This window comes from Anopheles cruzii, chromosome 3, assembly GCF_943734635.1.
Source record: "Anopheles cruzii chromosome 3, idAnoCruzAS_RS32_06, whole genome shotgun sequence".
Classification (NCBI taxonomy): domain Eukaryota; kingdom Metazoa; phylum Arthropoda; class Insecta; order Diptera; family Culicidae; genus Anopheles; species Anopheles cruzii.
The window spans coordinates 13762901-13786173 of record NC_069145.1 but is presented as its reverse complement, the minus strand read 5'-3'; the positions used below and the strand labels follow the sequence as shown (position 1 = coordinate 13786173).

Sequence of the window (23273 nt, the reverse complement as noted above, 5' to 3'; positions counted from 1 at the left end):
ACAATAATTGATAGAGCTGTGATTCGAAACATGAAAAAATGATAAACTCCTCGCTTTTTGAGGCAACACCCATAGCTCTAATTGGCCCTATGTAAAACAATTGCTTTTGACGAAAACTGTAGATATACCTAATAGCGACGAACACCTTTTTTTATATGGTTATATGTTCCACTACCCTAACGAATTGTTCCGTTGAAAACAAACATCGTGCAAAGTATTCAGATTGCAAGTGAGGGTCACTGAAAACATTTTCCTTTGTTATCATTATGTTCACTCTCTCTTCACGCGAGACATGATTGAAATTGCTGTTAGAAACTAATAGAATGAATTACGTATCTGAAACAAAAGGAACAACTAACAAACAAATCGAATGTGATATAGACCATGAACACAAAACATAGAAACCGTTAATATTGGAAACAATCAAATGAAACAGACTGGATTTGTGTAATAAGTGCGGCTTAGAAATGTTGACTTGCTCTCGTTCCCGCATTTTCGTTGATATCAGAAAACAATTGGATGTTGTAAAATTGAAAAAAAACAAAAAAATGAAACATACGTTAAATTCTAACGACACTGGACATATTTTGCATAATTTCTTTTGTCCTTTGGGTTGTGAATGTTTTATCCAAAGTTCTAGTTGGATACTTAATTACGATGATACTGACAGGAATAATAAGCGCATCAGATCATGGCATTACTTTGAATGCACCATATTTCGTATTACTTTGTTGAATCGTTAAAAATCGAGACCTGAAAAGACACACGCAGCAAATGATCATTCTTAAGGTTCCCCCTCTCTCTGAAGACGAAAGAGTGATAAAGAATTTAAAATTGTTTTCAATTGAGCAATCGATGAAATTAGATTGTGTTTGGCGCTTACAATGGTTCTATGAACGGACAAATATTCTTTACCGAGTACGACAAACCAACCAAACGATCTAAAAATACTCGTTGAAACGATTTCTAGCTGGAGTTAGATGAGCGGATGGTTGGTAGAGCGACAGTCTGGAGAAGAATGACCCGAGAAAGTATCCTCGTGTCTGACCACAATTGTTTCATACAATAGTTTGAATATTCAATATTTCCAATAAACAACCGAATGATGCTACTAATAAAATGGGCAAGGAACTATCAGAAATGGATACTATGAAGAGATACCCAAACTCCGGGGTTTCCATATTGTTTCCATATTTAACAATTAAAGACTGAATCGAACAGCAAAAGGAACCAAAGCACAGGTTTTCGTTTACAAAATGGCTGCACCGTTGTTTACCTCAAAATTTAACCGTAGTCAATAACGCACTGCCAGTCATCAATTGAGGTTACTTCTGTTTTTTTGTTTCCTTTTGCCGCTGTGAAATACAACAGAAATGTAAGAACAAAGAGTGGACAGTATTTATCGTATGAAAGCCAAAATATGTGAAACCACAAACAAAACAGCTCAATTCGCTGAACGTGAAGCTATAAGTAACACAAAACGGGTACGCTCAAATTAAAGTTTAAATCAACGACTTACTTAACGTTGCGCACGAAATAAAACACAAAATGATGGATAGTGGACTAAGTATTCGAGGAAATCTACTTACCCATTCGGCCCATCGTCTGCCAGGAAAGTGTTTCAGTTCCCGCTTGAAATGTGGATCATCATCTCAAATCTGGCCATAGTTAGAGATATCGGTTTAGGATACGTGGTTCTTTTAGGTATGTTAATATATGTGGCAAGGAAAAGTAAAAAGTCAAAATGCCCCATCCGTGCTAGTGTGACAAAAAATCAAAAACTCTACAACCGCGAAAAGATAACTGCCAACAAAATTGTATTAAGTTCCACATACAAAGCCTAGAGCCTCATTATCTTACTTGTGTTTCGAGCCTTTTGTCAGTTCGACACTCATAGAGTAATCAACAAAACGCTTATTGATATTGGAGAGAACGAAACCCATTTCAAAATCGGACAAAAGATTATTTTCCTAATGTTTTTTTTTCTATTCATTGAACCGACCCACATTGTGCACTGTTGTGGCGTTCGTCTTTTACTGTCTCGCTATCTGTTAGAAAGGCTGAAATAAGTCTAAAGTATTCGCTTTTCCGTAACGTAAGGTATTGATCGATCCGACTAACCTGCCGACAGTGGACACAACAATCGTACCGGTAAAATCCAGATACAATCTTGGTGATCGAATTGTTCTTTGTTTTATGTAACTTTTTCTTATCCTTACGTTATCCTTACGGCCTTTGAACTGTTGCCAAAACTCAAAAAATGAATTTCTGCTAATGAGTCTATGCTACACAAATCTACGGTTCGACAGCATACGAACCATCCTAGCTTCGTTAGTTAGTTGACTATGTAAATGATGCAGACAGATGTGTATTGTAAAACCATTTAACGTAAGCCAGTTGTCCAGAAAATTAAAAAAAAAACAATATTTTTCTACCGCAGAAAACTGACAATTAACAAATAAGTAATAGCCACGCAATGGTGAAACTCAATCAAAAAACAGTAATATACTCATGAAACGAAACGAAAAAGAAATATTTATACAAAAAAACTTTGAGATGGAAACAATGAAATCAATAAAAGCAAACATCACATTGGGCCACCACAACAAATTCAAACCCAAAACCGGAACCGAAGCGTTTCCAGTGTTTTTCATTCACCTCCATATGCCTGCATTTGTCTCAGCCTTTATAATGCTTCGCTGCTACCTTTTTGTGCAATGGAATTGATTATCGAACGATCATTTGCTTAAGTGAAGCGGTACTTATTAAAATGGAGCCATGCCGGCGAATGTGGGAAAAGTGTTAAATCGTTGTACAAATACTGTCGACCGCGTGCGAACCTCTTACTGTGCGAGTATCTGCTTTCTCTTGTTGGCCATGTAAACATAGTCATTAAAGGCAGGCCGGTGGGTACATTGAAGATCAGGGCTAGGTCGTGGTCGGTGGATACTAAAGATTTGAGCATCGGCTCGTTTGAGCGAAACGGAAACATTGTTCATTTCACTCCATCATCTCCTCCTGTCTAGCCGTTGCCGGGCGAAAGAACGCGGTCGGTTTTTTGAATGAAACGATTGCGAAGGTTGTGTGCTTTGATGATGATGCACGGCTTAGACGTCCTTTTTTTCCTCAAATACTGAAGCACAATCGGCGTCCTGTTTCCGCACTTCGGCGCACTTTTTCATCGCAGTGAGCCGCGAGTAGCGCGATGTGAATCGTGCGGTGAGTCGGAAAATCTCGAACAAGAGAGAGAATTCGCGTCGTTGGCAGAATAATTGAATCGGCGGAAACACTGGGCTTTGCGAGCCAGAGCGGACCGCGCGAGAGCCGGGAGTACGAAAGTGAGAAAAGGCTGTATATAAAACCCGCTTCGGGTCGGGCTGGTCCTCATTCAGTCTGTGCCGAGTGACATGAGAGTAAAGACATCCAAAGTGATCGATAGCAAGACATGTTTCAGCATGCTTTTCAAGCAAATCAATTTGGAAACGGTGAGTACTAGATTGATTGTGCACCGTCCTTTTGTAGTAGCTAGAGTTCGTGTGACACCAGCTAGTTGAAAATCTTTGGTTCGGTTCCGACCAAATCCTCTCTTCCGCCTGTCGCGGCAAGTTGTGAAATAGGTGGTGGCACAAACGCGTGAGTGTGTGGGTGCGTGCGTGAATCCATCTATTTCTGACTGGCACGATGGGGCCCACCGTCTCACTGAGGGACGAAAAATAATGTTTAAGCTTGGTTTTCGGCGTCCCCGACAATGATGCAATCGACGGATTTGATTAAACGGCGCCAAAGGGTAGGCTTTTAGCAGTGTTTTGGAATGTGGCCAGCTTGTTGTACCGTTGACGTCACAAGCCGACGCTACTTTCCGGCGGAAGGAAGCGAAGGAGTGGCGCATCCATATCGATGGAGTGGCCGCTTTTAATCTGCAATTCACATTCAATTTTGCAATCACCGGTACGCGAGGGATGCGGGGCCCTTCACCACCGGTAAAGCAACCGTTGGTGAGGCATTTGGTATGGAAATGAGCTGGCTTCTGTTGAAGCGTTCCGCAATTGAACTAACAATTGTTGAGGTTATGTACAACGTCCCGTGTTGGTGAGAATGAGGAGGACCAAGTGAAAGTGAGAAAAATGGCTCGCGAACCGTTGCTCTCTACCTTCACGCAGGTGAGCGAGAATCGAAAGTCCTTCTCGATTGGTCTGATACGCCCCTGTGGCCGGCGTTTACGAAGCTTATGAACGCCGAAAAAAATGGGTCCCCCTCCACCACAGGCATCATTTCCATCCCATGGCCTTTCTCAACGTTGCCCCCCAGCCGCGGTGCATTTGCCGGCGGCTCGGTACACAAGTTCAGAACGCTTACCAGTGGGCTTTGGCGGGCGACCTTCAGGCGACCTCAAGAATGCTCCGACATGAGCACACTGACGGTAGTCGGGACATGATGGTAGCGTCCGTGCGAAAACGAACTGATGCCAACTAGAGCATCTGAGTTCTTTGGAGACGCTAAAGGGACTGCTGCTGTGTATTCGGACCTGTGGATGCTGGCTGAATTTTGCCTCCAAAATATGGCCTAGATCAAATAGAAGTGTAGGTCAAGGTTCTGTGTTTTCTAACCCGCACACGCTGCGTCGACGTCACTGAGTCGTGGGGTCCTAGGCGCCAATTGTTGTTAATTGAATTGTGTCTGGCACCAGTGGCGACCGCTCACGCCAAGCATTCCAGACACGGCGATCGTAGTAATTGGCGTACGCTAACTGCTGCTTAAGTTGAATGGGGCACGCAAACTGGTTGCCATGGACAACAGCATTCGTGATGATATCACAAGAGAGTAAATTCCGAAAGTTGCTGAATGCTTTCACCGAAGTGGTGCACATATTTTAAGCAAAGCAATGAATAATAAAATATTAACATCGTACTTTTTCCAGTAATAAAACTATGCGGCTCATGTAATGCGTTGTGGTCGATTCATAGGAAAAAACCAAACCCGGAGTAAATCCACCCGAAATCTCCTACGCCAGACACGATAGGGGCCAATAAACATTCGCAAATCGTGCTGCGAATTGGTCCAGATTGCCGATATCTTAAGATTGAGACCGTTGCGTTGTGCCGAAGGGATGGCCACACCACACGTTCGGCAAACGGTCACCCACCAATTGACGCTCAATTAAAATTAATTGCTTACAATTACGACGCTCGTGGACCAAACTCGACCCTCTAACCAGCGTGAACCGGAGAAACTTGGAACCTGAAGCGTGCATTTTTCAATGCGGATCGGAGTCGGCCACAGCTCCGCTAAAATAAGCCGCTTTTTTCGATCACCGATGATGGACCATGTGTCCGGAGGCCAAGTGGTTGTAGCAGTAAATCATCGTTACGCTTACGACGCTAACGGATTGAGGGTCCATCTACTTGAGAATATTTTGCGTCGCGGTGCTATGGGTGTCCGCCATGTGTTTGTGCCAACGTGTGCGAATAGTTAAAATATTTGTTTAATAAACGACCTTTTACATTGTTTTGAGAAGCCAAAAACAGGCAGACGTCACGTCCCTGTGTCATTCCGTGGGAGCCAATATGGTTCTCCAGATTGTTATCAAATAAAACCGGTGTGATATCGTGCGATCAATAGTGCGATAGCGACATTGATCGGAATGACGCAGGCCCGTCATAGGGATTAGATGGGCCGAAAAAAACCTCGCTTTGGTTTTTACGATGCTCAATATTTATGGTGTTCCGTGCCGTTTCCAAAATCATAAATCAAACAAACTGTAAATCACACTTCTTCCTCGGTTGGATACTATTTTTCGCACACTGGCAAATTACGCCCCTTTTCCTTTACATCTGACCACGAAGGAGCTTGGATTGGTGCAATATTCGCATCCGGTATCGTTTTCCGCAAGTTTTTCATCTGGCTTTTAAGAGTGACATTTTATGTCCAATAAAATGTAGCTTGGTCCATCCAGCTTGGCTTACCGTTTAAACGGCGTGGAAAACGCAATGCAATGGCATCTTTCGCCCGTGGGTGGCCAACACGGTGCATTATGCAACAAAAAATCTGTATGAAAAACGTGCGAACTGTAGGCGTACGTCGTCTTCTCGTAATTCTTGTGCCTTTTTTTCGATTATTTACTAAATTCTACGACAAGAATTCCGAAAGGAGCTGTCAGTGTTTTGTTCGAATTCTGTACGACGCAATTCTGCGTACGAAAGCAAATCCATGCGAAATTCATATCCTCGCCCTGCTTTGTCTTTTACACCGCGCATCGCGCATTGAGTAGGATCGTTTTCCGCCTACACCGGACGCAGATGATGCCGATTTGCCAGAGATTGATCCGCAAAACTGTGTAAACAATGTTATTTTGATTTGAAAAGTTTGCTACCTTATGTTAGTGTCGTAGAGTCGCCGAAAATGTCGTAGCCTAATTCAATTTTCGTCCATTGCGCTCCACACCGACAGAGGCACAGCAGATTGGTAAAATGCTGTCGAACGGTAGCTCTTCTAAACGATCAAATCTAATTAGCAATTCGGACCTCGGCGGACGATAAATCAAATACGAAGTGAGTGGCAAAATGGGTGTTGACAAGGCTTGCGTTTCCCATTAACGTGTGCGTCGTTGACGTGTGCCATTTTACGAATTATTACCTTCCACTACGCTCCGCTTTACATATGCGTTTAATCCCATCAAAATCAAATATTAACCTTCCTGTTAATGGAAGGTGTTCGAAGCGGGAATCAATCTAGAAAAAAGGAACTACACCATCCGCTCCGGTTGGTTCCAAATGGAAGCGAAAAAATCGTTTATAAATTCATCACAAAACGCTCTAAAGGCCCATTTTACTCCTGTAACACCGCGTTGTCCGGGTGTGAAATCCAATTACATTGCGTACAAAAACGCGGTGGCCAACCGTGTTCCTTCCGCTTCGCAAATGGCGCCTCCATTGCGATGGGGCGATGGGGCGATGAGATGATATCAACGTGTGAGCCGCACTTCACGAGGGATGAGAACGCGCGAGTGAAGGTGAGCTGTGAGCTCGCCGCATTTTCTCACTCGCTCCGCGTTTGCGCGGTGCCGTCGTTCCGTGGCGACCAGACAGGCGGCCCGAAGTCTTTCGCGTGAGAGGTAATGCTCGCGCCTATCACCCCCCCAGGTGAGTTTAGTTGGTGAGCCATCGCACAACAAACAACCGTGAGTTTTATTTTCCTGTTTTCCCGCTCACTCGCACAACCGTCGGATGGCGGTCTCCGTCGCTCTCGGCCGGTTTCTCGGTTCCACGTGGTGGTGTAGACTGCGTGCAATGGCGATGGCGCCCAGAACATGCGTTGTTCCGCGGATTCCGCGGAGCAAACGGCTCAAGGACACTGAACCCGCGGTTCTCTGTTCTGCTGTCCGTTTCTCTCGCTCGCCCGGTGACGGAAATGAAAATTGACCTGGTAAAGGGAAGGACACGGCGCCACCAAGGGCGTTTGCGCGTGGCGTGTCCTTTTTACGTGACCGTCGCTGACCGCGAGCGTGGGGTATCGGCCTTCGAGACGGAGCATTCGAGAAGCTAATGTTTCATGCATGAGCCCCGATCGTACCGGATTTTCGCTCCAACCCAGACTGGATCACTGGCGGTATGGCTCAATTGCGTGGGCCATTGGCTCTTAAAGGATTGCGAATGATCAACTGCCCTGGATCGCTAGTTCCTTATAACACAAACAGTTACCGCGGGGCACGTCGTAATCGTCGTCGTCCTCGATTTTTACCAACCGACGGTTATTTGCTCAACCCTTCGCTTAGTTGCCTTTTATTATTGGAGGTCGTAAAAAGGCGGATCTGTGTGGCAGCGACCGTAAATCAGTCCACCAGCCCTGGGACCTAGGGGTGTTTGTGTTCGGGAAGCCATTCGCCGCCGCCTGTCTCTCGCAGGGATTATGAGACGTAATTTGTGCTCGGCGCATAAAATCAATCCTCCGCGCCAAAAGCAGTCAAAAAGGCGTTCGTAATCAGCAGTAAAACCGTTTGGCTATCGGCTTTCAGGGTGGCACGTGATCATTGAATAGGAGGGCTCAACAAAACCCGGTTCGTTGAATGAAAAGAACAGTCCTTGCAATCATCAGCTCGTCGTTTTTAATTGCTACTAGCTACCCCAGCAGTGTGACTAACGTGGTCCCCACGGGGGGGCCCAAAAATAGTCCTTCCATCGTCCTAATATGGTAGCGCAATTGGCAATCCGTTGGCAAAGGGATCCTCGCGCCCGAGTGGGGGCCATGAAACCGGCAATTAACAAGCAGGTGAAAATGGTCGGGAAGAGAATACTACGAATTTTTGTTTTTTTGGCTGGCCACGGCTTTATATCGCCGCCGCCGCCGGTGATGGATTAATTTTATAATTATTTCTGGCAGAAACCTGACACATACACCTGACGTGCCAGAGCGGGGCAGGTTTGGGCGAACAGTGGTTGCGGTGGTGCAAAAGTAAAACAAACAAGCCAGGAACTCTGCCACAACGCTCCACAATAGCCCCCGGCGCACAAGGAATGCGCCTTGCTGTTGGGTAGAATCACCTTGAGACATCACACAGCGGCAGCGGCAACAACACGAGTTTTGTAGCGCGACAAACGCGCATTGGGTTGATTAGCGTTGTTGTTGATGATCATCATTCGCCGCACCGGATGGTCAGAAAAATAACGAGACACTCTTCCCGGCAGCAGCACCGTCTCGGGTTCGCTTGACCAAACGGTCCCGAACTCAGTGGGACACTTTTCTTTACGATGCGCTCTGCTACTTCGAGCACGGACCTCAGACACCGGCCACCTTCTCGTGTGTTCGAGGAGTTTCTATCCTTCCCCGCTTATTATTGTCACTGGTTGACACTGGTTTTAAGGGTTTTGTTTTCGTTGACCACCCATTCGGTTCGGTGAGCTGAGCAGATGCAGAAAAGTTTGCGGCCACGGTTGCGGCCAAAGTTTCGCCTTATGCCGCATCATTGAGGGTACCCGTGGGTCACGAGATTCCAAAAATAGAAGATACGCACGAGCGGACCGAAACCACCCGAAAGCGGGGAAGAAGGCACTGCCGTGTGTTGCCGTGGGAGTTGCTTTACTCCGACGGAACACGAAATGACAATCGCTGTGCGGAGTTGTGGTTCACGCATCACGCAAATGCTTTATCACACCCGCTTTCGGAACACACGGATGGCGCGGGGGTTCTCTAGGTCACGGTGAAGGAAAAGAACTAGGGTTCGGTGGCGAACAGGTAGCATCCGTGACCTTTCAATGGTGTAAAAGATTAAAATTCTGATGATACTGTGAATGATTCAACAGAACCGGAATGGATTGGAAATAGAATGTGGTGAACAAGGGACCGTTGGGCCAATGGTTCGTTTCCGGTCAGCTTTGGAAAGGTCAGCCCTGAACCGAGCAACCGGTGAGTCGAGCGTCATTGGACGCTCGAGGCTCAAGAGAAAGTGAAAATAATGTGGTGTGTGATGATGGAAAAAATTACACAAGCGTGAAAATGTCACAAGGTTGGTCGGCCAACACACAGCCAACGAATTCCAAAGGGACCATCGGGCCATGGCATTGGGAGGTGGATCCCTAAATGCAACACGACAGAGGCGAAGCAATTATCGAACCGGACAGGAGCTTTTAGAATCAATTTAAAACTGTAATTTGTTACGGTCACACAAACAATGTGCTCTGATGATGATGATGATGGGACTGAGACATATGGTTTTGAGTGCTTTTGACAGGGTGTCACATTCGATCGGGCTTCACTATTAACGCAAACATGTCAATTTCGGAAGTGAATTAATTTTTTTAATAGCACTTACTTTAAAGCGACTCAATTGAATGGAAAGTTTGAGTATACGGTTATGTATGTTATGTTTGTTATATTTCTGTTTCTTATTTTAATCGATCGCTTTACTGAGATAATAGAAACTGTTCCCAATCCTAATTCATGAGATCCAACTACCAACAGACATATCATTTTAACCATTTTATAGTCTTTGATTTGTTTGACATGCTGATGCATGGCCGAGGAGGCACATGATGAAGTGAAGAACAAGACTCTTCCCTCTGTTTAAAAGGTCTCTAAACAGCCCTCCGACAGCCTTCGAATCTTCACAGAACATTTCGAGGGATAACAAATACAGGGCATACGAGGCACTTAACGGAACTGGAGCGCCCGAATCCTTGGGAAAGCTGTCCGTTTAAAACAAACTCATTTTGTGATTTTCACTTTCAATTGCTGGTAGGTTTTTTAAAACATCCCCTTTGACCTTTCGAGTTTGGACTCAAAACAATTATTATTACCGACTCGCTGAGCTTCGTGATCCTTTGGAGTATAATTATTTTTAATTGAACCACGGATCGATTATTGTTCGATCGAAGAGCAACGTTCACGCTCGGATGGGTATCGGGATTGACAGGCTTCGCGCACGGTACGGCCGACGCGCACTGCACGCGAATGCATATGGCGAACGAAAAAGAAACGAAGTGCCTTCTCATCACATGATGATATTAACCGTCGCCATGATGTCAACAATCTTCGGTGTCAGGTTGCTGGCAAATATTGAAAATATTTACCGTGCGCCCAACCGGCCCCCGGGACCAACGTACCCAAGCCTTCCGAAACGAGTGGTTTTGTAATTATCGGCTTGGAGTTAATGAACGAAATATACACTACGAAACACAACGAACGAGATAGAGAGAAAGAGAGAGAAAACGTTTAAATCTTGTGTGCCTTTTTGGTTTCTTTGATTCACGAAAGCTCACTGAACTACTGCGCCCTCCGAACTGGTAGATCCAGTGGTAGCAATGTGACTCCTGCTACGTAAAATACGTCAAACAAAAAGGAACGATACAGTAAGATGCAACCCGCGGATTCCTTGCGCACAGTGGGTGAGATAGGTCACATGCCAGCCATGCCGGGAACCTAATCGGTCATGAACAGTTCACGCAACCTCTCGATCTTAGAGCCAGAGAGAGCGAGAGAGAACCCGGTGGCGGTGTGCCACGATAAGCGCCACCACGGACGGCATCGGATGGAACCGGATCCGATAAACGGCTGCGCTATTTTTGATTCACGAAATCACGATCGCCGTCGCGATCACGATCTGAAGAAGAGACACGTCACACCGCGGGCCAGAGCGATGCGTGTGACAAAGCGCGGTGTGAACCAGCATAGCCAGGCCAGGTGCCGGAGTAGTGGTGGTGGCCAGTTGATGGCCGCCAAGTCGCGTGGTTCATATTTTCGGAACTTCGGTCACACTTTCTCTCTCTCTCCCTCTCGATCGTGAGCTCGATCGCGGAGCCGAGAGAGAATCGAGCGCGACTTCCGAGAAGTATCTCGTGCCGATTTCGGCATTGGTATAAAAGCCGAAATCGTTGCGGGAAAATCTTTTCAGTTGAGAACCGCAACCGGCCCGGGCAAGATCGGAACCAGATCGGGACAAGAAAACGATCGGCACGTAGATCGGCAACCGTGCTCGGACTTTCGGCATATTTATCCGCTATTTAGCACGATTATCGGTTCACGAAGGTAGCCTGGAGAGGAGCCTGTGTGTGTGTCTGTGATTGTGCCGTGTCTCGTTAAAGGACTGTCCTTCGTGTGTGTGTGTTTTGTGTTTGGTCTGTGGTCCCATTGGACGGGGCAGAGTCGTAGTGCCAGTACCTCCGTTGCCAGAGCCAAAGAAAGGAAACTCGGAGTTTGTGGTGAACCGTCTTCTTCGGGCCACGGACCGGCATTCGGCTGCGATCGGACCCGCCATTGCTCCGACCGCTCATGCCATGCGCACTTCAATCTCTCAGCTCTTCTCTGCGGCAGCGACGGATCAAGATGCCAAAGGGCGGCAGCACGCACCGACGGCGGCAGGGGCGCCTTCCCATGCCGGGTTTACAGGTGCGTCACCGACGTCATTGCCATCGGGGCGAGTCCTCGGGTTCTCCACGGAACGCGCGTTTTCGTTCCGTTCCCTGTTATCCGAGCGCCCCGTAAGACACCCCGGAGTATGATGGGTTTAAAATAGCAGCAACTGCATCGTTCGCGTGCGCGAAGCGATCGACGATGTTGATCGTTGAGCTCTTTGCCGTGTGCCGCAGGTGGTCGTAGTCTGATCCGCGCTTTGATTCGGCCCCATCCCCGGGAGCCAACAACAACAATCGCCAATTGCGACGAGCGAATGAGTGGCCACCGAGCGATGATTGATGGGCGGACCATTAGGTGGGCGCGTGAACGGCTACGGAACGGAATCGAGATTTCGCTTCCGGATGTCGGGTGAATCGGCTGTTGAGAGAATCGGGACGGCGGACGGTGAAGATTTATGATTTTAAGTGCATGGTGCACCCGAGGGCCCGAGGGACTTGCGAATCGATAGCTCGGTCCTTGTGCCGTCTCGTTCTTCGCTGACCGACCGAACGCGGCCGATGATATAACGACGCACGCTTGTGTTCGTCGTGTACGGCGTCACGTAATGTGTCGTTGCGCGATCTCCCGCGTGCGGCTTCTATCTTTGGCGAAAAGTAGGACAGTGGCCTCTGAGCCGCCTCCGGACTGTAATAAGTTCCCTCGTGTGTGTGTGTGGAATACTGTGGGCTACTATGCGCCTCCATCGTTTATTATTACAGTCGTGAACCGGTGTCTGAGGAATTACACAAATTCACTTAATAAAATAATCGACGCAAAACAGGAACGAAGAGAATTCGCTCGAAAATAGCCGAGCCGAACTGTTGATGTTGTTGTGGTGGCCGCCACATAAAAAAAAACCCAAAACAACACCCCGATATGTGGACCAAGGTCTCGAGTTTAATGTGGCACAGCAAAAGCGTGGTCGGGAGTTATCAGATTAAACAGCGAATCGGGGTCCCAAAAAGGGGGTGACAGCACACGCTTTTGAGTTTAAAATAACCCACGAGACGCGACGAATTCCAAAATATCATCGTCCCCATTCGTTCCTTTGGTATGCACGGCTAAGCCACAACGCCTGCCAGGCAAGGGGGTGACTAACTTTATTCGGAAGTTTCGGGTGAATCATTTTATGTCCCTTTCGCTGTCCAGCCAGCCGGCCAAGTAACCGGTTCATTGGCCGCTCTAGCAGGATCGCCAATTAATGCGAGCGTCGGGAACACTATCTCCCTTCAATCAGCTCCAATTTTGTCGCCCGCACTATCCGGTTCGATGCGGGTCCGGAGGGCCCCAGGCCGGTGCCGGGTGGATTGTAAATATTCGTCGTAACTATATTTACGAAGGTTCGTCGTGACATTAATTGCCTCTCCCACAGCGTCAGCGTTCGCTTGACAAACGGTGGCATCCAGCGTGTTTCCGTTCTTCCTGGGGAGCGTCTTTGGGAACTTACAGCACCAGTTTGCTAATTCTAATGTCCCTTTTTATCGTTTTTTTGCCGACATCACACACGCGCACACACACAGGACACAGTGGATCAATTAGAGATGTATCAAAAACAGACTGGAATTCCCACAACGGGGACGGAACAGCGCAGCTCAACGGGACTCTCGGGCGAGGGACGTCCGAAACGGCAGAGACCGACTCATCAGGTAAGTGGGGAGCGGACGAGAAGGAACGGATAACGCCCGGGATCCGATAAGTTAGGTCAGTTCGCCGGGAATTCAAGGCCAGCCACTAGTTGGAGTGCGCGCAGATTATACTCTTCTTTCCGGAGTGAAATCTTCTAGAGGGTCCTTGGCGCGGAAGTGCCGCCCGGAAGATGTGCCGCGTTAATGAGATTAGCATTCTGGAGCCCGGTTTTTGAGATGGCCTAATGAGATTGTGATCCAGATAGGACTGCACTAAGAGGAAGAGGGCCTGTTGTTAAGGAGCACCAAGGAGCTGCAAACTTTTGAACGAAAAAACGAAACGGGAAATGGAAGAAAGTTTCGCTCGGACTCGGGTGTCCGCAGCACGATTAATTAGCTGATGAAATCCCGATGATAAACCGGCGGATTAGTGGCCTCTCAACGAAAGGGGAACAAAAACCTTGGTTGAGAGATTAACAGAGCAGCAACCTGATGCAGGCCATGGCTGGCATTTAAGCCATTTCATTTAACCGTGTGCAGTCAAGAAAGTAGTTTGGCGCAAGATGGAACAAACTAGCTGTTTTTCTAAATAATATTCAAACATAAATACTCGGCTCGGTGCAAAATAAATATGCAAATTCCGATTCTCTCGCACACTAACCTGTGACCTTTTCTCTTCCACACTCTCCACAGGGACCGGGGGGATGCGGGACGCGTTGGAGGGGCCGGGCTCAGCGCAGAACGACCTTATTCACCTCAAGAGACGGGTGGGACTCTTCAGTGGGGTTGCTTTAATTGTCGGTACCATGATAGGTAAGTCCACATCCACGTCCGAGAGCCACTCCGAAGCCGAAACCTAAGCGAGTTCCGGCTTCGGTCCGTCTGGGCCCGGTGAAGATGAATGCTTTTCTAATGCTAATACACAACCTCTACCACCCCGGCGTCATGATAATGGCTCACCACCACCATCATCGAACGCCATTATCACCACGCCATCATCCGCATCCGCAGGGTCCGGAATTTTCGTGTCGCCATCTGGTTTACTGGTGCGAACCGGTTCCATTGGTGTAAGCTTTATCATATGGATGGCCTGTGGGTTGCTCTCGTTGTTAGGTAAGTCACGTTGTCAATCCTATATCCTACGGTTATCACCCGCGGTACGATCGTTTCGTGCTGCCATATTGTCTATTACCTGTTTTTTTGTCCGAATTCGTTCCCGAGTCGCGTTCGTGGGTCAAAAACCCTACGACGAGACTTAACCTTTTTTCCGTTTTTTCGTTCCGATTTTCTTCTTCCGATGTCACATCACCACCGACGGCACGTTGCGTTGTGCGTCATCGCTTCGAAGCTTCCGTTCCGAAGATTTCTGACATATTGGTATTTCGACAAATCCGGCAGCCCGTGTTGGTGTCCTCTTCTCACCTCGGGATCACCCGAGCAGGCTGAAAAGCTCGTCGCCGAATCGAGGAGGGTCCGCAAAAAGGGCAAAGTTCGGCGCCGTTTGCGCCGTGCGTCACGTACAGCACATCCCGTCGCTGACTCGATCGGCGGCTTTTTTTTCGACGCATTCTTGTCTGGCACTGCAACGCCAGAAGTGTTTGAGTGTGTCTCACCGGCTCACGGTGTCGCGTGATACAACCGCGGTTGATGTTGCACGATCTCTGCTCACCTCACTCACTGTGTCAGCGCCGTAACGCCGCGCCTGTGGCTGTGGGCTAAAAATATCTTGTCAATGCAAGAAGCACAGTACCCGCGTGGCGGCGGCAATTATTAAGCGAGCATTACACAAATCTGGCGCACTGATACGGTCACTGGTTCCACCGGTGGACACACTTTGTACCACAAGAGAACTCGGTAAAAAGTGAGTTGCGCGAGAATTGAAGCGATCGTAAATCTTGGCCCGTTTGATGCCGGGTCGGTCCGATGGTCGGCTGGTTAGGTTGGGGAATTTTTCGCGCAAACAATCGCGTTAAACAACAACCCTGCGGTGGTAGATTTATCGTCAATCCGAATGCGGTGTTTGACTCGTGGGATGAGATGAAATCATAAATTTGCTCTCTAGCTCGATGCATTGGTCAAGTTGTATTCGTTCAAAACAACAACACATAGAACCCGTGTTGATTGGCTTGTGGCAGCTTAGGATTCCATTCATTTCTTTTTATTTTTTCCCCACTTTAATTGATAATTTCCTGTGGTCTCTTGTGTGGAGGCGCCTGGTAAAGGCTCCCGATGGAGGCGCCTAGTGCGCCACCACCAAATCAACCGCTCCGCCGCAGATTGAGCTGTCAACGCCGTAAGTGCGAATGAATTGTCGGAGGTGGTTTGATGAATTTTCTTGTTTATTATGAGTAGCAACTTTTTTATATTTAGAACCACTTTCCGAGTGGGTACGTTTCATTAATGAACGCCCCGGTGCATGGTATGTGCGAATTGGCCGACAGCTTCTTCTGTCGCCTGGTGCGAAAACATTTTGCAAACATGAACAGCACGGACGGATGGGGCATCCGGTCCCTCACGGTCAGTTGCGGGGCGTCATTGATCGTTGCGCCTTATCCTTGTGCCGTGTCAGTGCCACCGCTAGCTGGTAACGGGGACGGAGGGCGCTTTTCGGAAGCCTTCGGACTGATACTTCGTAGTTTCTCATTTGCCGACGAATTATCGGCCGCCGTCGCCGCCATTGGCGAGACGTTCGCACTTCTTCGCTGCCACTGTTCGTTATATGTTTCATTTTCCCTTTCCCGGTTACGGTAAATATTTACAAACATTAGCCTAATGATATCGTCACTCCCTGTCTCTCTCTCTCTCTCGCTATCTTGGCCTCGCTATCGGTGCCTCGGTGGTCGCCGATATTAATAGGGAAAGAATTTTTATGCACGTCATTGCGAGCGATTTTTTGTTCGCGCCACGGATCGTGCGAATGAACGACACGATTATGAATCGTAGAAGAAACTCGGATGCTCGGTGTTTATAAAGTCATTAATTGATCGCGTTTCTACAATCCATCACTTCACAGAGCGATGGTCATTTTGGTTCATCATTCCGAGAGGTTTGAAGAAGTTTCACTTCAAAGCGCCCAGGATGCGCCTCGGTGGCCCTCTCTGTTTCTGTTTTCTTTCCAGCGCAAGCTATCAGTTGTGTTAAAGAACCGCAAAAAACGGAAACAAAAGACCGTTCTTCGTTGCTGACGACGCCCGGTCTCGCTTTCGGAGAGGGTCAATGTTATCTGAAGGACGACGAGTGGCTCGACGAGTGCGTAGAATCTGTGGGGCGTTTTCATATGACGTTTTTGTCGTGCTGCGCAAACATTGCTCGGATGGGCCGGGGTCGACTGGGCTGGGGTGGAATGAAGCAGACGCGCCAATAAAAGTCTTGATGGTACCCGAACTTTCTCCTCGTCAAATCCCCGATCGAAGGGCGACGGATTAAGGCGAAGAGATTTTATCGATTGAAGAGGATAATTCTTTGGACACACTGCGGGTGCGTAATATGTCCCCCAAATCCATCACAGACCGCCGTCGTGTTCAACAACAATCTGGTCCGTAATGGGATTAAAAAGTTTATCCTTGACGTGCCTTTCCACGGTCCGATGTCGAGGCATGCTTCGATAGAAATGTTCAATCATCAAATGGGTTCTGTGTGAAAAAATGCAATGAGAGAGAGTATTGCAGCCTTTCCAATAGAATTCCTCATTGAATGTATGTTTTGTTGCATTATATTCACAACCGAGCAAATGTAGATATGTTACGTAAACTACTTTTAATTACATGGAGCTGCTGCTTAGCAAACTTCCACCGGATGGTGCACAGAGCTTTGGTGATTTGTTTATGGGGCCCTGTTTACGGCCTACTTAATTTATGCGATTTTAAGCAACGAGACTGTCATTAGTCCTTTGCCTTCGTCGCAGCTTGCTGCGTCGTTTAGAACAACCGAAGCGTGGCAGTAGGTTTCAATTTGACAACATGCCAACCGACGAAAAACATATTCCCCTCGGTTGGTGAACATTTCGGGGAACAAACGAACGAATTAGAGATTTCGGTTGATGATGACGATGATGAGTAATTAAATGTTTTTAAGTTTGTAGCTTCGAAAGCTAACTTTCGTTTCACTATTGCTGCCTCTACACACAGGTGCATTGGCGTATGCTGAGTTAGGCACAATGAATACTTCATCCGGAGCAGAATGGGCATACTTTATGGATGCGTTCGGAGCGTGGCCAGCCTTCCTGTTCTCGTGGGTCTCGACGCTGGTGCTCAAACCGTCCCAGATGGCGATCATCTGCTTGTCGTTCGCGCAGTACGCCGTCGAAGCGTTCGTGTTCGAGTGCGATCCGCCGCTGACCGTGGTGAAGATGGTGGCCATCCTAGCGATCGGTAAGTTTCGGTGCGCTAACCTGCACGGTTCTCGGTTTCTCTTTTAAGTTCCCCAAACGTCGTCGTCGTCACGCGGCAGGCCGGATGTTTCGGGGCCCCCGTTTCCACCCTCGCGGCCCCGGTTTGTTTTGCAAGTTTCGTTCCGCCGCGCCGCGCACACGCTGCGCGCGGCCCGTTGGGCTCAGGTTTTTCTTTCCTTTCGCCTTTGGTTCTTTAGTCGCTAGCAACGTTCCACTTCCAATTCCAGACCATCGCAAAACCTGAACTGTGGGATGGCCTCTGTGTGTCCCAGGAAGCTGGAGATCTCATACCGCACGGTACAGTTGGGATCGCATCGCGCATCACTAGTCACCACAGAGAGAGAAAAAAAGAGACACAAAACTAAACAGAGCAAAGTGTGGTACACAGAGTGGTACGCAAGAATACAGAGAATAGAGAAAATCGCGAACGAGCGAACCGGAAGTCGGCGGCCAATGGCAGACGGCAAACACGGCAGAGAACACTGTACCTGTTCCCGGACTCTACGCTCACGGCAGAGGTCGAACTTTAAATTCGTTCTTTTCTTATAGACTCCGCCACCCACCCGGGGGGACACACCCGCTACCGATCATGCTGCTCTCGAAGGCGACGGCGGTGCCCGTCAGGCAGGAACTCGAGCGCACCGAGCTACCCCCGTCATAGCCGTAGATAGGCAAAGGCACTGTTAAGCGTCCGATTTTCTCTCTTTGTGTGTCTCTAATGTACGTGCATATTTACGTGCCGGTACTCCACCGTCCACCGGAGGAGAGTGGTCCCAGTTCAGCAGCCTGGAAGAGCGAAGCATGGAAAACTGTGGCTTATTAAGAATGAATTATGAAAAACGAAATCCCGCGACAGACACCAACACCATCGCTACCATCATCATCATCATCATCATCATCATCATTTCATCATCTCACCGACTTCATCCATTTTCGAGACTCGCGCGCACGGATCATATGAACCAAACGTACGCTCGACGCGACACTCGGACGGACATTTCATTCGGTTTCCATTTTTTCATCGCACCGCCATCGCACACGCCATGTTGACACTCACCGTAATACAATTCCGTTACCGTTTTAGTTTTAACTTGTTCGCCAAGCTTCGAAAATGCAAAGAAACACCACAACGTACCAAAACAAACTCTCAACACCACAGCGACCGACCGACGGACGGACCGGACGTGTTTGTTGGTTTGTTTGCTTGGTGTTTCGCATTTGCATTTTCGGTTCCTTCAAAAGAACACAAAACATCAGAAAGCGAAAGCTGTCCGTAGCTCCAAAAGTGCGGAGTAACTAATTGGGTGACCGTTGTTCTTCTGTTTCCATGTTTCTCGTCCCCCGTTCGAACGCTTGCGTGCGCACCACTTTCCTCTAAATCTTCCCCGGGGGCCCGTCCTTGCTCCGTCTACGCGCCATCACCGCGGACCGCTGCCCACCAACCAAACAGTGAGCATTTTATTCGTTAATTGTTATAGCGTGAACCTCGGCATGGCGGTGCAGAACGTCTTCACGTCGGCGAAGCTGGTCGCGGTCCTGATCGTCATCTGTGGCGGTGCGTACAAGCTGTGCCAGGGCAACACGCAGCACCTGCAGCATGCATTTAGTGGCGCGACCCCGTCGCTCGGTGCGATCGCAACCGCCTTCTACACTGGCCTGTGGGCGTACGATGGGTGGAACAACTTGAACTACGTGACGGAGGAGATCCAGAACCCGAGCAAGTAAGGAGGGCGGCCCGAGCCGAGGGGTCGAGTGTTCGCCGTTTCAACCTCATTTCTTCGTTCGCTCCAGGAACCTCCCGCGCTCGATCATCATCGGAATTCCGCTCGTCACGCTCTGCTACGCCCTGATCAACGTCTCGTACCTGGCCGCCATGTCGCCGACGGAGATGATCGAATCGGAAGCGGTCGCCGTCACGTTCGGTAACCGGATCCTGGGCGCGATGGCGTGGCTGATGCCGCTCAGCGTCACCATCAGCACGTTCGGCAGTGCGAACGGGACCCTCTTTGCCGCTGGCCGGTATGCGAAACGTCCGTCCGTGGTTGAATCGCCCAAACAATATCGCGTTTCCTTTTGCTTCGTTGCAGCCTGTGCTTTGCGGCCAGCCGTGAGGGACATCTGTTGGACATCCTGTCGTACGTTCACGTGAGACGCCTTACGCCGGCACCGGGCTTGATTTTCCACGTAAGTACCTTGTGGCTGCTTCCCGGTTGAATCCGATCCGCTGCAAATGATTACCTCTCTCCCGCGTTAGTCGTTGATCGCTGGCGCAATGGTGTTGTACGGAACGATCGATTCGCTGATCGATTTCTTCAGCTTCACCGCGTGGATCTTCTACGGAGGCGCAATGGTGGCCCTGATCGTGATGCGCTACACCAAGCCCAACTATCCGCGCCCGTACAAGGTAAGCTGATGGGGAACTCGAGGGTCGTTGCAGCGGGTGACTTGACCGTTCCCACTTGCTCCTTTTTCGTGCCACAGGTTCCGCTTATCATTCCGATTTTGGTCATGGTTGTTTCCGGCTACCTGGTCGTGGCACCGATCATCGAGAAACCGCAGATCGAGTATCTGTACGCGGTGCTGTTCATACTGGCCGGGCTGATCTTCTACGTTCCCTTCGTGCACTACGGCTACCACCCAAAGTTCATGGGTAAGTAAGCTCGTCGTGGCGCCAGTGCTATGTGCGCTGCTGCCGGGTATTAAAAATAGACATTTGGGTTTTGCTTATTACACCGACGAACACCGATATTATTCGTTCGTCGAAACCTTTTTGTTTCCCACTCGGTGCGGTTTTAGAAAATGAAGAAAAGAAGAAATTACTGTACCATCAACAATTTGCATTTGTGGACTGTGCGGCAAATGTGGCGATTATTTTTATTTTCCGTGCGCGGAGAAGGGAGAATTTTCATTCGGTTCCACCTCACTGAATAGTACGATGAAAAGTTTCGTTATGAAATATTTCCTAGCGTTCACTTCACAGCGGGTGAAGCGTTTATGCAATCCCATTGAAGCGTTTCCAATCATAGTAGACTTTGGGGGATTATAATGAAAAAATTCCATATGAAATATTTCCTAGCGTTCACTTCACAGCGGGTGAAGCGTTTATGCAACCCTATTGAAGCATTTTCAATCACAGTAGAGGTTGGGGGATTACAATGAACAGATTCTATATGAAATATTTCTTAGCGTTCACTTCACAGCGGGTGAAGCGTTTTCAATCATAGTAGACATAGTAAAAAGAAAATATTCTATATGAAATACTTCCTAGTGTTAACAAACCGGGGCGGCGACTAATAACTTTCTGTTTTTCTTTCATTTCAGTTAATGTGACCCTGTTTTTCCAAATGCTCTTCGAAGTGGTCCCAACCACCACGATGGCGATGTTCGATTAGTGTGGACCTGTGTGATCATTCGTGATCCGAGGCAGCACAGAGGCAGTGCTCCGTGTTTGATGAAACAACATGAATCGACTCGCTTCGAAGGCCACTAGCACCGAGTAGAGAACGGTGTGTAGTTATGGCGTAAAGTTCTTCAGAACGCTTTATCATATTGGACAAAAGTGGTCATCCTGTTTGGGTGACTGGGCTAAACAGCAATATCAGTCAGTGGAAACGAAGATGTTGATGTCGTGGAGGAAGGGCATGAGAATTGGAATTTTATCGCAAAAATAGCAATAATGTGTTTGGTCCCGTGCTTTCGATGTACAAACATAGTAGGCGTCCTGGTCCTCGAGAGGATCATAAGTATATCTACTACCCCTGTAAAACATTAACCCCACGTTGCACTCCGGGACAGTCCGGGCGCAGCGGTGTTGTGTCCAACACGACATAGTACTTTGGAAGACTTCAGTCACTTTGAGTGCAGAGCCAGAAGGCGAGCGTAGACGAGTAGTTGGCGATCGATGAGCGATCAGACGGCACACGTAACAAAGGGACCGACAGTGGGCAGATGTGCCAACGAGCAAGAAGAAGAGGAGACCGAACGTGCAACTAGTCACAATGCAGCTCTTATTCTTATTCTCTGTCTCAAACACAAAGACCTGCGGAATGAAACCTGATAACTTACAAGTCCACTCTTAGAGTTAAAGAAAGGAATTTTTTGGAGACATTGCATCGAGCGTGATATTGGACCCCAGGGGTTTGAACGTTGGACGACAGAAACGCTGGAGATTCGGCCCATCAGTGCCCCATCAACCACTCTACTCCCGTGAAGGACGAGGGACGTAACAAAACGCATCACGAGGAAATGATCATTACTCTATTACATTATCGTTTCCAACCCCATCGTTTGATTTGCAAGCTGCACGGATCATTCCCCGATGATTCGCGCCTTCTTCGCGAAGGAAGCGATCATATTTTCCTTCGGTTTGGTGCAGGAACCGTTGGACCGCAACAGCAGGGAGCAATATCGATCCATAAAGGGCACCGCCAGGGAAGTGGACCACTTCCCGTGTGGGGCAGTGTAGGGCAGGGGATTCGATTGGCGCACCGTGGAGCTATCATTCCGCGCCGAAGGATCCACTGTTCGCTGTGCTCGCCGCGAAGCTCAGTTCACGGAAAACCATCGCCGGTGTTCTGGTTGGTTGGCTTGTTGCGGTAGTTTTCGTTCTGTTCCATTGTTTTGCCCCAAATCTGAACGGCAGACTGCCGACAGCGCGGCAAAGGGCCGGAACGGGGTTTGCTTTCATTTCCCATTGTTTCCATTCGCTTTCCGATCAACCAATAGCAAGGAATATAACACCAACAAAACAAAGCTTCATTGAACGCGCGAGCGAGGCCGGAGAGGACCTGTGAATTTGATAAGCACTTTTTGTACGACGGAATAAAATCCCTATTGGTAACAAACCTACAACCACACACACACACACAGCGCTGCTACCCAAATCACCCCAAAGGGCATCATGATAACAATCAAAACGTGCAGAGACGGCCAGAAAAGCAGCACAGAAATTTTGGGGAAGCAACGCAAGGAAAAGTCCTACACCTAGAGAGAGAAACGTAGTGATTAGGAAAGTAATGTTCATTCGTTTATTGATTTTTGTAACTTTATTGAAAATAAAGAGACGTTATTTATATCCTGCAAGTAGAAACCCAACAGAAGCTCTTTTTTTATTGTGTTTGCAACAGTAAAATATCCGAATTGGCCTCCATTTTGGTTGCTTTCCCGCTTTGCTTGCACGTTCGCCATCGTGCCCGAAAAAGTGCAAATTCGAACAGCTGACAAATTCGACCATCGTAACAGGGACGCATGACCACGTAGGAGATGTTCGAACGCACTGGGATTAGGGAACGAAACGGCCGTGTCCGACCAAATCCAATGACCAAAAGCACTGCTTTCTACCAGGGAATCATTACGATAGAGGAGTAGTCTGACCG

The 23273-nt window shown here is 48.2% G+C and overlaps 1 protein-coding gene across 2 annotated transcripts; it reads left to right on the top strand.

Moving 5' to 3' along the window:
• The first annotated feature begins 3400 nt into the window (after positions 1 to 3400).
• LOC128272064 (b(0,+)-type amino acid transporter 1) lies at positions 3401 to 21358 on the top strand. 2 transcript variants are annotated; one of them, XM_053009792.1, is made up of 11 exons: positions 3401 to 3485; positions 13404 to 13529; positions 14202 to 14321; positions 14520 to 14621; positions 17636 to 17878; positions 19349 to 19619; positions 19690 to 19917; positions 19986 to 20082; positions 20153 to 20302; positions 20380 to 20548; positions 21220 to 21358. In XM_053009792.1, exons 1-11 carry the CDS (start codon positions 3446 to 3448, stop codon positions 21288 to 21290), a joined length of 1617 nt encoding a protein of 538 aa, XP_052865752.1. In that variant the 5' UTR covers positions 3401 to 3445; the 3' UTR covers positions 21291 to 21358. The 2 variants fall into 2 exon arrangements, with proteins under 2 accessions (XP_052865752.1, XP_052865751.1); XM_053009791.1 differs by lacking the exon at positions 3401 to 3485 and adding an exon at positions 11766 to 11877.
• The last annotated feature ends 1915 nt before the right edge of the window (positions 21359 to 23273 follow it).

Coding starts and splice junctions, on each gene's coding strand:
- LOC128272064 (XM_053009791.1), top strand. CDS start 11,766: ATGCGCACTTCAATCTCTCAGCTCTTCTCTGCGGCAGCGACGGATCAA. Junction 13,530..14,201: donor GGCAGAGACCGACTCATCAG/GTAAGTGGGGAG, acceptor CACTCTCCACAG/GGACCGGGGGGATGCGGGAC. Junction 14,622..17,635: donor TGGGTTGCTCTCGTTGTTAG/GTAAGTCACGTT, acceptor CTCTACACACAG/GTGCATTGGCGTATGCTGAG.